The sequence below is a fragment of the Electrona antarctica genome (genome assembly GCF_951216825.1).
Source record: "Electrona antarctica genome assembly, chromosome: 4".
Classification (NCBI taxonomy): Eukaryota; Metazoa; Chordata; class Actinopteri; order Myctophiformes; family Myctophidae; genus Electrona; species Electrona antarctica.
The window spans coordinates 2,712,166-2,728,174 of record NC_136809.1 but is presented as its reverse complement, the minus strand read 5'-3'; the positions used below and the strand labels follow the sequence as shown (position 1 = coordinate 2,728,174).

The window sequence follows — 16,009 nt, the reverse complement described above, 5'->3', positions numbered from 1 at the left end:
CTTGATTAGAGCTTAATTTGACTTGGATATAAAAAAATATACGATGATAGCTTAGCATCCCGGACATCGGACTGTGTAACAGTGCAGACGGATAGCGGATGTTGTGATTCATTAAACAGGAAATGACATCGCCAGATTCGCTCTATTCGGGCAAAATCGGCATAATGGTGAAGCTACCGCCACCATCAGGACTGGGTCTCTAATACTATAGGATTGCCGTGTCAGAATGAGATAGTGTGTAAATATATATATATATATATATATATATATATATATATATATATATATATATATATCGCAGATTTTTCTATTGGCATTACAATGATGAATTAAAAATATGAATAGAGATGGCAGAAGGCACTGAAACGCTGCTATTGGGCTGGCAGTCCAAGGGTTAACAGACTATTGGGCTGGCAGTCCAAGGGTTAACACATTGTGTGCCCAAGACGTCCACAGACCTCCTATGAATTACCGCATGTAGTGTCCAGGACGTCTGTGGACGTTTTGGTAAAAAAAAACATTTTTTTTCTTCTTAAATGTCAAAAAGTGGGTCTAAAAAGTGGGCACCCTCGGTCGCCATTTTGAAAGATTAAAAGGGCACATAATGTGTTTTTAATCGTAAATCATGTGTTACATGGTGTAATTATTTATTTTAGCCACCGTGTACTGCTCTGTATTGGCATATTTTGTTATATCCATCATTTTCAGGTACTTTTTCCCTAGATTTAATTCAGTTACTTTTTTTTCTATTATCGATGGCTGTCAGAATATGTCGGCACAACAAATTGTGATATATATTACTGAAAAGGTCCTACACGCATTATCTTCATAGTACCAATTTAAGCTTCATCATATTGTGATATTTGATGCATGAAAACAAACTCCACTTCAATCTGTATTGTCTCGTTTTGCATATGATGCATGTTTGAAGTCTAGCAGTCATACAGTCATACAGTGAGCTAGAAGTCTAGCAGTCATACAGTGAGCTAGAAGCCAAACTCATTAGGAGGGGGGGGGGGGGGGGGGGTTGTTGTGTGTGTGTGTGTGAGAGAGATTTGGTGCAACTAACGATTCTCACAATCGATTCATCGGCCGATTATTTAATCAATTAATAGGATTATGGCTCTTATTTAGCTATGGCCTTATACATTTGACTTTAGGTTATTTTTGACATGTTCTAACTAACAAGACCAAGACATTACAGATGAATTATTCATTAAAAAAAGCATTATTATATTTTGGCTCAGCTGCAGATTAGGCTGCTGTTGAAATAAATCCACCATTTGTGTCATATTTAGCTTTGCAGTCATTAACCCATTTAGGCCTGACGTCGAAATAAAACAAAAAGTCTTCTGAAAGAATATATATTCAAAGATTTGTGCCGCATTTTCACGACTTTTCAAAAATAGCAGACCTATAAGCTCGTAGCGCGTTACTCGGTGGCGCGCTACGAGCTTGTAGATATGCTATTTTTCAATAGCTAAAGTGTAACATAATGCTTAGTTAAAACACAAAGGGGTTCCCGTTCAGTTAAGGGAAGAGAGATGGATCACTGCTCTTTAGCGTTGTTACTTAAGTGGGAAAACACCCACAATTGCAAAAAAAAATTGAGTACTAAATTAGTTGGCGACTGAATAATCGATTCGATTATGATTAATCGTTGCAGCATACACACACACACACACACACACACACACACACGTGAGCATGGAGTTGGTGTTGACAATGTTTGACAGGAGGTTTAGACTTAACAGTGCTAGAGCGCTCCAAACAATCCCTCCTAGCGGATCGGTTCCGACATCAAGAATTGCATTTATTTTTTGGGAGGCTAAAACTATTAGAGCTCTGAGCTCTCCATCAACTTCTGTTCACACCTAGAACTTAATTATTTCCCCGGTCATGGAACTGGAACTGGCATGGATTGTTTTGGTTTTCAAACCTTCCGCACAGTCTGTTAATAGCGTTGCAGTGCTGTAAACCCAACCCATACAAAAATATATCTTCACACACTTTAAATATGGACAATCTTCCTTCTATGGGAAGTCCTCGTCACTAGTTCTAACGCTACCAACACCCATGGGTGAAAGAAGAAAAGCCACGTAGAAAAACCAAGGGTGCAAAATGTGTGGAGAAGCCTGAGAGTGACATCCTGGGAACTTTAAGAGTGGGACGCGGAGCCAATTCTGCCCGCATTTAACTGGACAGTTGGCATTAGGGGGGACAGAAGTGTCCATTAAACTGGACTGGACAGTTGGCATTAGGGGGGACAGAAGTGACCCTAAATGTGAGATGCAGATAAGGTCACATGGGGCTAGTTTGACACGTAAAAATAGATTAGAATATGTCAGATTGGCTAGCCCACTAGTTGAGGAGATCAAAGACATCGTTAGCCCACTAGTTGAGGGGATCAAAGACATCGTTAAACAGGTCTTAGAACTGTTGCCCGGTGCAGATGAAGTTGGGGGGGTGGGGGGCTGGTCAAGTCTCGACAGGAGGTACTTACTCGGTTGAGGGCTTTCTTGCGGCTGCGGCCAGCCCGCGGGGCGTGGGCGGGGCGTCCAAATTGCCTCCCAGGGACGTTGTGTGGCCCTTGGGCAGACCCCTGGCGGAAGCCGCCACTCTCGGGGTGCATGCGGTTGGACAGGAGGGATGGGAGCTTGCCCCTGCCACCTCCTGGAGAGCGGCTATAATTGGAGCGGCCACGACCGCCACCACCGCCACCTCCTCCTCCTCCTCCTCCCCGCCCTCCTCCTCCTCCGAATGGAGTGGGGTCAGACCTGCGGCCTCCAAACCCTCCTCCTCCTCCAGCTCCACGGCCCCCGGCATTTCCACCCCTTCTGGGGGAGCGTCTGCCTGCTCCGGCGGCCCATCCTCCTCCTCCTCCTCCTCCTCCTCCTCCTCCTCCTCCTCCTCCTGAACCTCCTCCCAGGCCACCGCTGAAGGAGTCTCTCATAGCCTGTCGCATTTTAGCGACTCCATAGGACGTGGAGGAGGGGCCATCGAAGCCTCCTCCTCCTCCCCCTCCCCCACCAAGCCCAAATCCCCCTCCTCCAAAGCCTGAGCTGCCACGCTGACCCATCAGCATGCCGTCCCCCCGGCCATCGCCGTAACCATAGCTACCGCCGCCGGCAGATCTGTAGAGATCTCGGGAAGAGGTGAGAGAGGAAGGTTGCGAGTCGTACGACTCGTACTGCTCAAACCTGCGGGGGGGAGGGAGGGGGGGAGGAAGGGTGGCAGAGAAGAGCAGAGGGTGAGGGAGGGAGGCAGGCTTGGATTTCTCCACCTGCTCTTCCTTCACCTCCACAGTCTCACTTTCTCTCTCTCTCCCTTTATCTTTAGCTCCCATTTTTCATTTGATGACGGAACCATCATCGTACACACCGACGACCCACGACACACAGAGAGATACCGGGTGTGGTCATTGGTGGCACAGCTGTGATGTTTCCTCTCAACTTGGTTTACAGAAAATATGCACTGAAGTTCTTCCCACAACAACACATCTCTCTGCAGGAGTGCCTGCTGGACTTTTAAAAAGGACACCGGTTACCGGTAGTCAGTGATGTTAGACACAAACATGGAACTTTTTAGATGTTGTCAAACAGTTAATCAGCAAAGCCAGGGGGGAAACTGTTGGGGGGGGGGGGGGAATTGGTCATATATAGAAAAAGACAAGAGTCTATTCTGGTCTTTTGTCTCATGTCTTAAACACTCAACCATGAGATTGTATTAATGTTGGGGAATCAAATGGCTCATATGATGATGGAACCCAAAGGGATACGGCAGTGGTCCTTACATTTGACACAGATATTCCACAACACCACCTGCAAACTCTCGACTCTCTCTCTCATGCAACCTAAATCCAGGAAACAGGGTTAGGTCACATGGAGGAGGAGAAATAAAACAACAAAAAGGGTACAAAAAGACAAGAAAGGACAAGGCAAAGTTGTTGACCTGCAGGGCACGATGCTACCTAAACTGACCTGCAGGGCACGATGCTACCTACACTGACCTGCAGGGCACGATGCTACCTAAACTGACCTGCAGGGCACGATGCTACCTACACTGACCTGCAGGGCACGATGCTACCTACACTGACCTGCAGGGCACGATGCTACCTACACTGACCTGCAGGGCACGATGCTACCTACACTGACCTGCAGGGCACGATGCTACCTACACTGGGGAAGACCTGCAGGGCACGATGCTACCTACACTGACCTGCAGGGCACGATGCTACCTACACTGACCTGCAGGGCACGATGCTACCTACACTGGGGAAGACCTGCAGGGCACGATGCTACCTACACTGGGGAAGACCTGCAGGGCACGATGCTACCTACACTGGGGAAGACCTGCAGGGCACGATGCTACCTACACTGGGGAAGACCTGCAGGGCACGATGCTACCTACACTGGGGAAGACCTGCAGGGCACAATGCTACCTCAACTGACCTGCAGGGCACGATGCTACCTACACTGACCTGCAGGGCACGATGCTACCTACACTGACCTGCAGGGCACGATGCTACCTACACTGACCTGCAGGGCACGATGCTACCTAAACTGACCTGCAGGGCACGATGCTACCTACACTGGGGAAGACCTGCAGGGCACGATGCTACCTACACTGACCTGCAGGGCACGATGCTACCTACACTGGGGAAGACCTGCAGGGCACGATGCTACCTACACTGGGGAAGACCTGCAGGGCACGATGCTACCTACACTGACCTGCAGGGCACGATGCTACCTCAACTGGGGAAGACCTGCAGGGCACGATGCTACCTACACTGACCTGCAGGGCACGATGCTACCTACACTGACCTGCAGGGCACGATGCTACCTACACTGGGGAAGACCTGCAGGGCACGATGCTACCTCAACTGGGGAAGACCTGCAGGGCACAATGCTACCTACACTGACCTGCAGGGCACGATGCTACCTACACTGACCTGCAGGGCACGATGCTACCTACACTGACCTGCAGGGCACGATGCTACCTACACTGGGGAAGACCTGCAGGGCACGATGCTACCTCAACTGGGGAAGACCTGCAGGGCACGATGCTACCTACACTGGGGAAGACCTGCAGGGCACGATGCTACCTCAACTGGGGAAGACCTGCAGGGCACAATGCTACCTCAACTGGGGAAGACCTGCAGGGCACGATGCTACCTCAACTGGGGAAGACCTGCAGGGCACAATGCTACCTCAACTGGGGAAGACCTGCAGGGCACGATGCTACCTCAACTGGGGAAGACCTGCAGGGCACGATGCTACCTCAACTGGGGAAGACCTGCAGGGCACAATGCTACCTACACTGACCTGCAGGGCACGATGCTACCTACACTGACCTGCAGGGCACGATGCTACCTACACTGACCTGCAGGGCACGATGCTACCTACACTGACCTGCAGGGCACGATGCTACCTACACTGACCTGCAGGGCACGATGCTACCTAAACTGGGGAAGTGTAATGTGTGAAACAGAGGCTGGCCTTCATTATACATCCAGAAGAAAACGCCCTGCTTGTTACTAAGGTTGAGGCTTTAAGCAGGAACGACCCTCGACTGTTTTCCTCCTCCAGTCCAAAACGTGTCTGTTCTTCACCCTCGCTCTCACACACAGTACTGAGCTAAAAACACAGCTGTAGACACAAGACAAGAAAAGACTTTCATTCAACAATAGTAAAATAAAGTCCGGAGATGTTTGAGTTTGATCCTGATAATCTCTGATTGTTCATTTGTTAAGTGACTAGTCTATTCATAATGAGCAAATCTTTGAATATACATTCTTTCAGAGCGAACGTTTTAACTCAAACCTTTGCTTCTTGGGGGGGTCCCTGGAACAACATATTTTCAGATGTGGGTCGGCGGCCAATTACATATAATTTTTGGGCTCCTTGACATGAAATATTGAGCACCACTGATATAGAAACATAGGAATTTCAGAAAACTGTCATGATTTAGAATACTTTTTTGTATAATTTCGACATCAGGCCTAAATGGGTTAAATATATACTGCAGTGCAGAGTCTATAGAGGCCTTTGGAATTTGGAAATACTGAAGCATGATGTCCTTATCAAGAAATACTGAAGCATGGTGTCCTTATCAAGAAATACTGAAGCATGATGTCCTTATCAAGAAATACTGAAGCATGATGTCCTTATCAAGAAATACTGAAGCATGATGTCCTTATCAAGAAATACTGAAGCATGATGTCCTTATCAAGCGAGTGTTCTGTCTTCTGGTTCGGTGGAATGTGAAACAAGAACACCGTTTATAATGTGCCGATAAAGTTTTTAAAAAAGTGTTCAATTTAAGGGCAATTCAAATTTTACCTATTATTTAATAATGGACAGTTTACTTTGGACATGTGTGTGCATGACCTTTGGCCAAGTAGTCCATGTTCCTCATCCTCATCATAACCTGCATTATGAACTTAACTTCATGTTCCTCAGCCCCATCATAACCTGCATTATGAACTTAACTTCATGTTCCTCAGCCCCATCATAACCTGCATTATGAACTTAACTTCATGTTCCTCATCATAACCTGCATTATGAACTTAACTTCATGTTCCTCAGCCCCATCATAACCTGCATTATGAACTTAACTTCATGTTCCTCATCCTCATCATAACCTGCATTATGAACTTAACTTCATGTTCCTCATCCCCATCATAACCTGCATTCTGAACTTAACTTCATGTTCCTCAGCCCCATCATAACCTGCATTATGAACTTAACTTCATGTTCCTCAGCCCCATCATAACCTGCATTATGAACTTAACTTCATGTTCCTCATCCCCATCATAACCTGCATTATGAACTTAACTTCATGTTCCTCAGCCCCATCATAACCTGCATTATGAACTTAACTTCATGTTCCTCATCCTCATCATAACCTGCATTATGAACTTAACTTCATGTTCCTCATCCCCATCATAACCTGCATTCTGAACTTAACTTCATGTTCCTCAGCCCCATCATAACCTGCATTATGAACTTAACTTCATGTTCCTCAGCCCCATCATAACCTGCATTATGAACTTAACTTCATGTTCCTCAGCCTCATCATAACCTGCATTATGAACTTAACTTCATGTTCCTCAGCCCCATCATAACCTGCATTATGAACTTAACTTCATGTTCCTCATCCCCATCATAACCTGCATTATGAACTTAACTTCATGTTCCTCAGCCTCATCATAACCTGCATTATGAACTTAACTTCATGTTCCTCATCCTCATCATAACCTGCATTATGAACTTAACTTCATGTTCCTCATCATAACCTGCATTATGAACTTAACTTCATGTTCCTCATCCCCATCATAACCTGCATTATGAACTTAACTTCATGTTCCTCAGCCTCATCATAACCTGCATTATGAACTTAACTTCATGTTCCTCATCATAACCTGCATTATGAACTTAACTTCATGTTCCTCATCCTCATCATAACCTGCATTATGAACTTAACTTCATGTTCCTCATCATAACCTGCATTATGAACTTAACTTCATGTTCCTCATCCCCATCATAACCTGCATTATGAACTTAACTTCATGTTCCTCATCCTCATCATAACCTGCATTATGAACTTAACTTCATGTTCCTCATCCCCATCATAACCTGCATTATGAACTTAACTTCATGTTCCTCAGCCCCATCATAACCTGCATTATGAACTTAACTTCATGTTCCTCAGCCCCATCATAACCTGCATTATGAACTTAACTTCATGTTCCTCATCCCCATCATAACCTGCATTATGAACTTAACTTCATGTTCCTCATCCTCATCATAACCTGCATTATGAACTTAACTTCATGTTCCTCAGCCCCATCATAACCTGCATTATGAACTTAACTTCATGTTCCTCATCCCCATCATAACCTGCATTATGAACTTAACTTCATGTTCCTCATCCTCATCATAACCTGCATTATGAACTTAACTTCATGTTCCTCATCCTCATCATAACCTGCATTATGAACTTAACTTCATGTTCCTCAGCCTCATCATAACCTGCATTATGAACTTAACTTCATGTTCCTCAGCCCCATCATAACCTGCATTATGAACTTAACTTCATGTTCCTCATCCTCATCATAACCTGCATTATGAACTTAACTTCATGTTCCTCAGCCTCATCATAACCTGCATTATGAACTTAACTTCATGTTCCTCATCATAACCTGCATTATGAACTTAACTTCATGTTCCTCAGCCCCATCATAACCTGCATTATGAACTTAACTTCATGTTCCTCATCCCCATCATAACCTGCATTATGAACTTAACTTCATGTTCCTCATCATAACCTGCATTATGAACTTAACTTCATGTTCCTCATCCCCATCATAACCTGCATTATGAACTTAACTTCATGTTCCTCATCCTCATCATAACCTGCATTATGAACTTAACTTAATGTTCCTCAGCCCCATCATAACCTGCATTATGAACTTAACTTCATGTTCCTCATCCCCATCATAACCTGCATTATGAACTTAACTTCATGTTCCTCATCCTCATCATAACCTGCATTATGAACTTAACTTCATGTTCCTCATCCTCATCATAACCTGCATTATGAACTTAACTTCATGTTCCTCAGCCTCATCATAACCTGCATTATGAACTTAACTTCATGTTCCTCATCCTCATCATAACCTGCATTATGAACTTAACTTCATGTTCCTCAGCCTCATCATAACCTGCATTATGAACTTAACTTCATGTTCCTCAGCCTCATCATAACCTGCATTATGAACTTAACTTCATGTTCCTCAGCCTCATCATAACCTGCATTATGAACTTAACTTCATGTTCCTCATCCTCATCATAACCTGCATTATGAACTTAACTTCATGTTCCTCATCCCCATCATAACCTGCATTATGAACTTAACTTCATGTTCCTCATCATAACCTGCATTATGAACTTAACTTCATGTTCCTCATCCTCATCATAACCTGCATTATGAACTTAACTTCATGTTCCTCAGCCCCATCATAACCTGCATTATGAACTTAACTTCATGTTCCTCAGCCTCATCATAACCTGCATTATGAACTTAACTTCATGTTCCTCAGCCCCATCATAACCTGCATTATGAACTTAACTTCATGTTCCTCATCCCCATCATAACCTGCATTCTGAACTTAACTTCATGTTCCTCATCCTCATCATAACCTGCATTATGAACTTAACTTCATGTTCCTCAGCCCCATCATAACCTGCATTATGAACTTAACTTCATGTTCCTCATCCTCATCATAACCTGCATTATGAACTTAACTTCATGTTCCTCAGCCCCATCATAACCTGCATTATGAACTTAACTTCATGTTCCTCAGCCTCATCATAACCTGCATTATGAACTTAACTTCATGTTCCTCAGCCCCATCATAACCTGCATTATGAACTTAACTTCATGTTCCTCATCCTCATCATAACCTGCATTATGAACTTAACTTCATGTTCCTCAGCCCCATCATAACCTGCATTATGAACTTAACTTCATGTTCCTCATCCCCATCATAACCTGCATTATGAACTTAACTTCATGTTCCTCATCCCCATCATAACCTGCATTATGAACTTAACTTCATGTTCCTCAGCCCCATCATAACCTGCATTATGAACTTAACTTCATGTTCCTCTTCCTCATCATAACCTGCATTATGAACTTAACTTCATGTTCCTCAGCCCCATCATAACCTGCATTATGAACTTAACTTCATGTTCCTCATCCTCATCATAACCTGCATTATGAACTTAACTTCATGGTCCTCATCCTCATCATAACCTGCATTATGAACTTAACTTCATGTTCCTCATCCTCATCATAACCTGCATTATGAACTTAACTTCATGTTCCTCAGCCCCATCATAACCTGCATTATGAACTTAACTTCATGTTCCTCTTCCTCATCATAACCTGCATTATGAACTTAACTTCATGTTCCTCAGCCCCATCATAACCTGCATTATGAACTTAACTTCATGTTCCTCAGCCTCATCATAACCTGCATTATGAACTTAACTTCATGTTCCTCAGCCCCATCATAACCTGCATTATGAACTTAACTTCATGTTCCTCATCCTCATCATAACCTGCATTATGAACTTAACTTCATGTTCCTCAGCCTCATCATAACCTGCATTATGAACTTAACTTTATGTTCCTCAGCCCCATCATAACCTGCATTATGAACTTAACTTCATGTTCCTCATCCCCATCATAACCTGCATTATGAACTTAACTTCATGTTCCTCAGCCCCATCATAACCTGCATTATGAACTTAACTTCATGTTCCTCAGCCTCATCATAACCTGCATTATGAACTTAACTTCATGTTCCTCATCCTCATCATAACCTGCATTATGAACTTAACTTCATGTTCCTCATCCTCATCATAACCTGCATTATGAACTTAACTTCATGTTCCTCATCCCCATCATAACCTGCATTATGAACTTAACTTCATGTTCCTCATCCTCATCATAACCTGCATTATGAACTTAACTTCATGTTCCTCAGCCTCATCATAACCTGCATTATGAACTTAACTTCATGTTCCTCATCCTCATCATAACCTGCATTATGAACTTAACTTCATGTTCCTCATCCTCATCATAACCTGCATTATGAACTTAACTTCATGTTCCTCATCATAACCTGCATTATGAACTTAACTTCATGTTCCTCATCCCCATCATAACCTGCATTATGAACTTAACTTCATGTTCCTCAGCCCCATCATAACCTGCATTATGAACTTAACTTCATGTTCCTCATCCTCATCATAACCTGCATTATGAACTTAACTTCATGTTCCTCATCCCCATCATAACCTGCATTATGAACTTAACTTCATGTTCCTCATCCTCATCACCTGCATTATGAACTTAACTTCATGTTCCTCAGCCCCATCATAACCTGCATTATGAACTTAACTTCATGTTCCTCATCCTCATCACCTGCATTATGAACTTAACTTCATGTTCCTCATCATAACCTGCATTATGAACTTAACTTCATGTTCCTCATCATAACCTGCATTATGAACTTAACTTCATGTTCCTCATCCTCATCATAACCTGCATTATGAACTTAACTTCATGTTCCTCAGCCCCATCATAACCTGCATTATGAACTTAACTTCATGTTCCTCATCCTCATCATAACCTGCATTATGAACTTAACTTCATGTTCCTCATCATAACCTGCATTATGAACTTAACTTCATGTTCCTCATCCTCATCATAACCTGCATTATGAACTTAACTTCATGTTCCTCAGCCTCATCATAACCTGCATTATGAACTTAACTTCATGTTCCTCATCCTCATCATAACCTGCATTATGAACTTAACTTCATGTTCCTCAGCCTCATCATAACCTGCATTATGAACTTAACTTCATGTTCCTCAGCCCCATCATAACCTGCATTATGAACTTAACTTCATGTTCCTCATCCTCATCATAACCTGCATTCCAAAATATCTATTAACCCATTGAGGACGGGGCCTGCAGATGGGAACCCCACATCTTTACACAGTTAAGATGACAAAGATGACTTCAAATATAATGTCTCACTGTCCAAATGTATGCTCATGACCATACCAACGGCCATTATGTAAGGATAAGAACATAGAAAGAATTACCATTTCTAAATGGTCCCTTTAACCATTAATAACTGTGCGATTGTGTCCGTGGCTGTGGGTACAAAGCTCAGTTAATATGAAGCATTAAGCAAATAGATTGTTATGCCGGAGAAGCAGTGGTCTGTCCGTGCGTGCGTTACCTGTCGTTGCGAGAGGACTTAATCCCTCCTTCCATCTGGGTCAGCATGTCGAGGCGCTGGTTGATCTTTGCGATGACTGCATCGGCGCCCGTGGACGAGAGTAGCGAGCCTCCAGAGAGACCCCTCTTCATCTGCCCCCCTCCTCCTCCTCCTCCTCCTCCATACCCCCCCAACCCCGACATCGAGTCTTTATAACCTCCTCCTCCTCCTCCTCCTCCTCCTCCTCCATACTGGTCAAAGTTGTTGGAGCCTGGCAGGGAGATCACAGATGATTAAAAACACACACACAATAAGCTGCCGTTGGGCCATCTGTGTGTAATAGGGTATGGTGCACAGCGGGAGACGTGGGAGTCGATGGGCGCTGATGCGGCGCTTGTTTTACAGCACCGGCTACGACTAGTAACCTCCCCAAAAACTACACCTAAACCTAACATTACAAAAACCTGTAAAACAAGCGTCCCCTCAGCGGCCATTTGGGGGGGGGGGGATCATATCATCCTACTCCCGTAGGCGTTACCTACGAAAGGCTCCGTTCCATTTAGTGTACAGTGGTTCTCAAACTGGAACCTACTGGAACCTACTGGAACCGTATGGGGGCCACCTGGAACCTACTGGAACCTACTGGAACCTACTGGAACCGTATGGGGGCCACCTGGAACCTACTGGAACCTACTGGAACCTACTGGAACCGTATGGGGGCCACCTGGAACCTACTGGAACCTACTGGAACCGTATGGGGGCCACCTGGAACCTACTGGAACCTACTGGAACCGTATGGGGGCCACCTGGAACCTACTGGAACCGTATGGGGGCCACCTGGAACCTACTGGAACCTACTGGAACCGTATGGGGGCCACCTGGAACCTACTGGAACCGTATGGGGGCCACCTGGAACCTACTGGAACCGTATGGGGGCCACCTGGAACCTACTGGAACCTACTGGAACCGTATGGGGGCCACCTGGAACCTACTGGAACCTACTGGAACCGTATGGGGGCCACCTGGAACCTACTGGAACCGTATGGGGGCCACCTGGAACCTACTGGAACCGTATGGGGGCCACCTGGAACCTACTGGAACCTACTGGAACCGTATGGGGGCCACCTGGAACCTACTGGAACCTACTGGAACCGTATGGGGGCCACCTGGAACCTACTGGAACCGTATGGGGGCCACCTGGAACCTACTGGAACCTACTGGAACCGTATGGGGGCCACCTGGAACCTACTGGAACCGTATGTAAGTCGCTCTGGATTAAGAGCGTCTGCTAAATGCCTAAATTGTAAATTGTAAATTGTATGGGGGCCACCTGGAACCTACTGGAACCGTATGGGGGCCACCTGGAACCTACTGGAACCTACTGGAACCGTATGGGGGCCACCTGGAACCTACTGGAACCTACTGGAACCTACTGGAACCGTATGGGGGCCACCTGGAACCTACTCAACCGTATGGGGGCCACCTGGAACCTACTGGAACCTACTGGAACCTACTGGAACCGTATGGGGGCCACCTGGAACCTACTGGAACCGTATGGGGGCCACCTGGAACCTACTCAACCGTATGGGGGCCACCTGGAACCTACTGGAACCTACTGGAACCTACTGGAACCGTATGGGGGCCACCTGGAACCTACTGGAACCTACTGGAACCTACTGGAACCGTATGGGGGCCACCTGGAACCTACTGGAACCTACTGGAACCGTATGGGGGCCACCTGGAACCTACTGGAACCTACTGGAACCTACTGGAACCTACTGGAACCGTATGGGGGCCACCTGGAACCTACTCAACCGTATGGGGGCCACCTGGAACCTACTCAACCGTATGGGGGCCACCTGGAACCTACTGGAACCTACTGGAACCGTATGGGGGCCACCTGGAACCTACTGGAACCTACTGGAACCGTATGGGGGCCACCTGGAACCTACTCAACAGCACCGGACCCAAGAGAGAGTGTGTCCAGTGGAACCGTATGGGGGCCACCTGGAACCTACTCAACCGTATGGGGGCCACCTGGAACCTACTCAACCGTATGGGGGCCACCTGGAACCTACTCAACAGCACCGGACCCAAGAGAGAGTGTGTCCAGTGGAACCGTATGGGGGCCACCTGGAACCTACTCAACCGTATGGGGGCCACCTGGAACCTACTGGAACCTACTGGAACCGTATGGGGGCCACCTGGAACCTACTGGAACCTACTGGAACCTACTGGAACCGTATGGGGGCCACCTGGAACCTACTCAACCGTATGGGGGCCACCTGGAACCTACTCAACCGTATGGGGGCCACCTGGAACCTACTCAACAGCACCGGACCCAAGAGAGAGTGTGTCCAGTGGAACCGTATGGGGGCCACCTGGAACCTACTCAACCGTATGGGGGCCACCTGGAACCTACTCAACCGTATGGGGGCCACCTGGAACCTACTGGAACCTACTGGAACCGTATGGGGGCCACCTGGAACCTACTCAACAGCACCGGACCCAAGAGAGAGTGTGTCCAGTGGAACCGTATGGGGGCCACCTGGAACCTACTCAACCGTATGGGGGCCACCTGGAACCTACTCAACAGCACCGTATGGGGGCCACCTGGAACCTACTCAACAGCACCGGACCGTATGGGGGCCACCTGGAACCTACTCAACAGCACCGGACCCAAGAGAGAGTGTGTCCAGTGAGCCAACATGACTGTTTCACCAGAATGGAACAGAGCCTTCAAAATATTTTTGCATCGTCGGTAACACCGGACGGAAGTAGGAAGAGTAATTCATGTGTGCATGGAGCCTATTAAAGTAAATGCATTATTGCTAAATGACTTCTTCAGTTCTCACCTCTGTTGCCTGATCCTCCCCAACTCGAATACCCTTAAAGAACAGAAAAGAGCACAATGTAATATCAAATCAATGTTACAACGTGAATCCAAGACAGCTCACTTTGGCCACCTTGCTACTAGCGAGATTAACATTGACACAATACATACAATACATGATAAGATTAACATTTAGACACAATACATAGAATACATGATAAGAGATTAACATTTAGACACAATACATACAATACATGATAAAGTAGAACAACAATTAATTACTAAGCTTTTGCGTGTGGGTTGATAGTTGGTTTAATGTCATACAGTAAGTGTGTTTTTAACTTCAGGGAGGAGCCAACAAAACAAGACCCATTCCGTTAGCTTGCTAATGAGTGAGTAGCAGTGTTCCGTTAGCTTGCTAATGAGTGAGTAGCAGTGTTCCGTTAGCTTGCTAATGAGTGAGTAGCAGTGTTCCGTTAGCTTGCTAATGAGTGAGTAGCAGTGTTCCGTTAGCTTGCTAATGAGTGAGTAGCAGTGTGGATTAGATCCATTCCGTTAGCTTGCTAATGAGTGAGTAGCAGTGTTCCGTTAGCTTGCTAATGAGTGAGTAGCAGTGTTCCGTTAGCTTGCTAATGAGTGAGTAGCAGTGTTCCGTTAGCTTGCTAATGAGTGAGTAGCAGTGTTCCGTTAGCTTGCTAATGAGTGAGTAGCAGTGTTCCGTTAGCTTGCTAATGAGTGAGTAGCAGTGTTCCGTTAGCTTGCTAATGAGTGAGTAGCAGTGTTCCGTTAGCTTGCTAATGAGTGAGTAGCAGTGTGGATTAGATCCATTCCGTTAGCTTGCTAATGAGTGAGTAGCAGTGTGGATTAGATCCATTCCGTTAGCTTGCTAATGAGTGAGTAGCAGTGTGGATTAGATCCATTCCGTTAGCTTGCTAATGAGTGAGTAGCAGTGTGGATTAGATCCATTCCGTTAGCTTGCTAATGAGTGAGTAGCAGTGTGTTAGCTTGCTAATGAGTGAGTAGCAGTGTGGATTAGCCGTTAGCTTGCTAATGAGTGAGTAGCAGTGTGGATTAGATCCATTCCGTTAGCTTGCTAATGAGTGAGTAGCAGTGTGTTAGCTTGCTAATGAGTGAGTAGCAGTGTGGATTAGCCGTTAGCTTGCTAATGAGTGAGTAGCAGTGTGGATTAGATCCATTCCGTTAGCTTGCTAATGAGTGAGTAGCAGTGTGTTAGCTTGCTAATGAGTGAGTAGCAGTGTGTTAGCTTGCTAATGAGTGAGTAGCAGTGTGGATTAGCCGTTAGCTTGCTAATGAGTGAGTAGCAGTGTGGATTAGATCCATTCCGTTAGCTTGCTAATGAGTGAGTAGCAGTGTG

At 45.7% G+C, this 16,009-nt stretch overlaps 1 protein-coding gene across 1 annotated transcript in view; it reads right to left on the bottom strand.

Annotated features, from left to right (window-relative positions):
* The window catches only part of akap8l (A kinase (PRKA) anchor protein 8-like), a gene marked incomplete at both ends in the record, with an annotated part of 53,168 nt that overhangs the window by 31,787 nt on the left and 5,372 nt on the right, over positions 1-16,009 (bottom strand). The window contains 3 exons of the mRNA XM_079499552.1: positions 2,504-2,887; positions 2,918-3,200; positions 11,823-12,072. Of these exons, the coding sequence (XP_079355678.1) occupies positions 2,504-2,887; positions 2,918-3,200; positions 11,823-12,072 (917 nt within the window). The remainder of the gene's footprint in view (positions 1-2,503; positions 2,888-2,917; positions 3,201-11,822; positions 12,073-16,009) is intronic.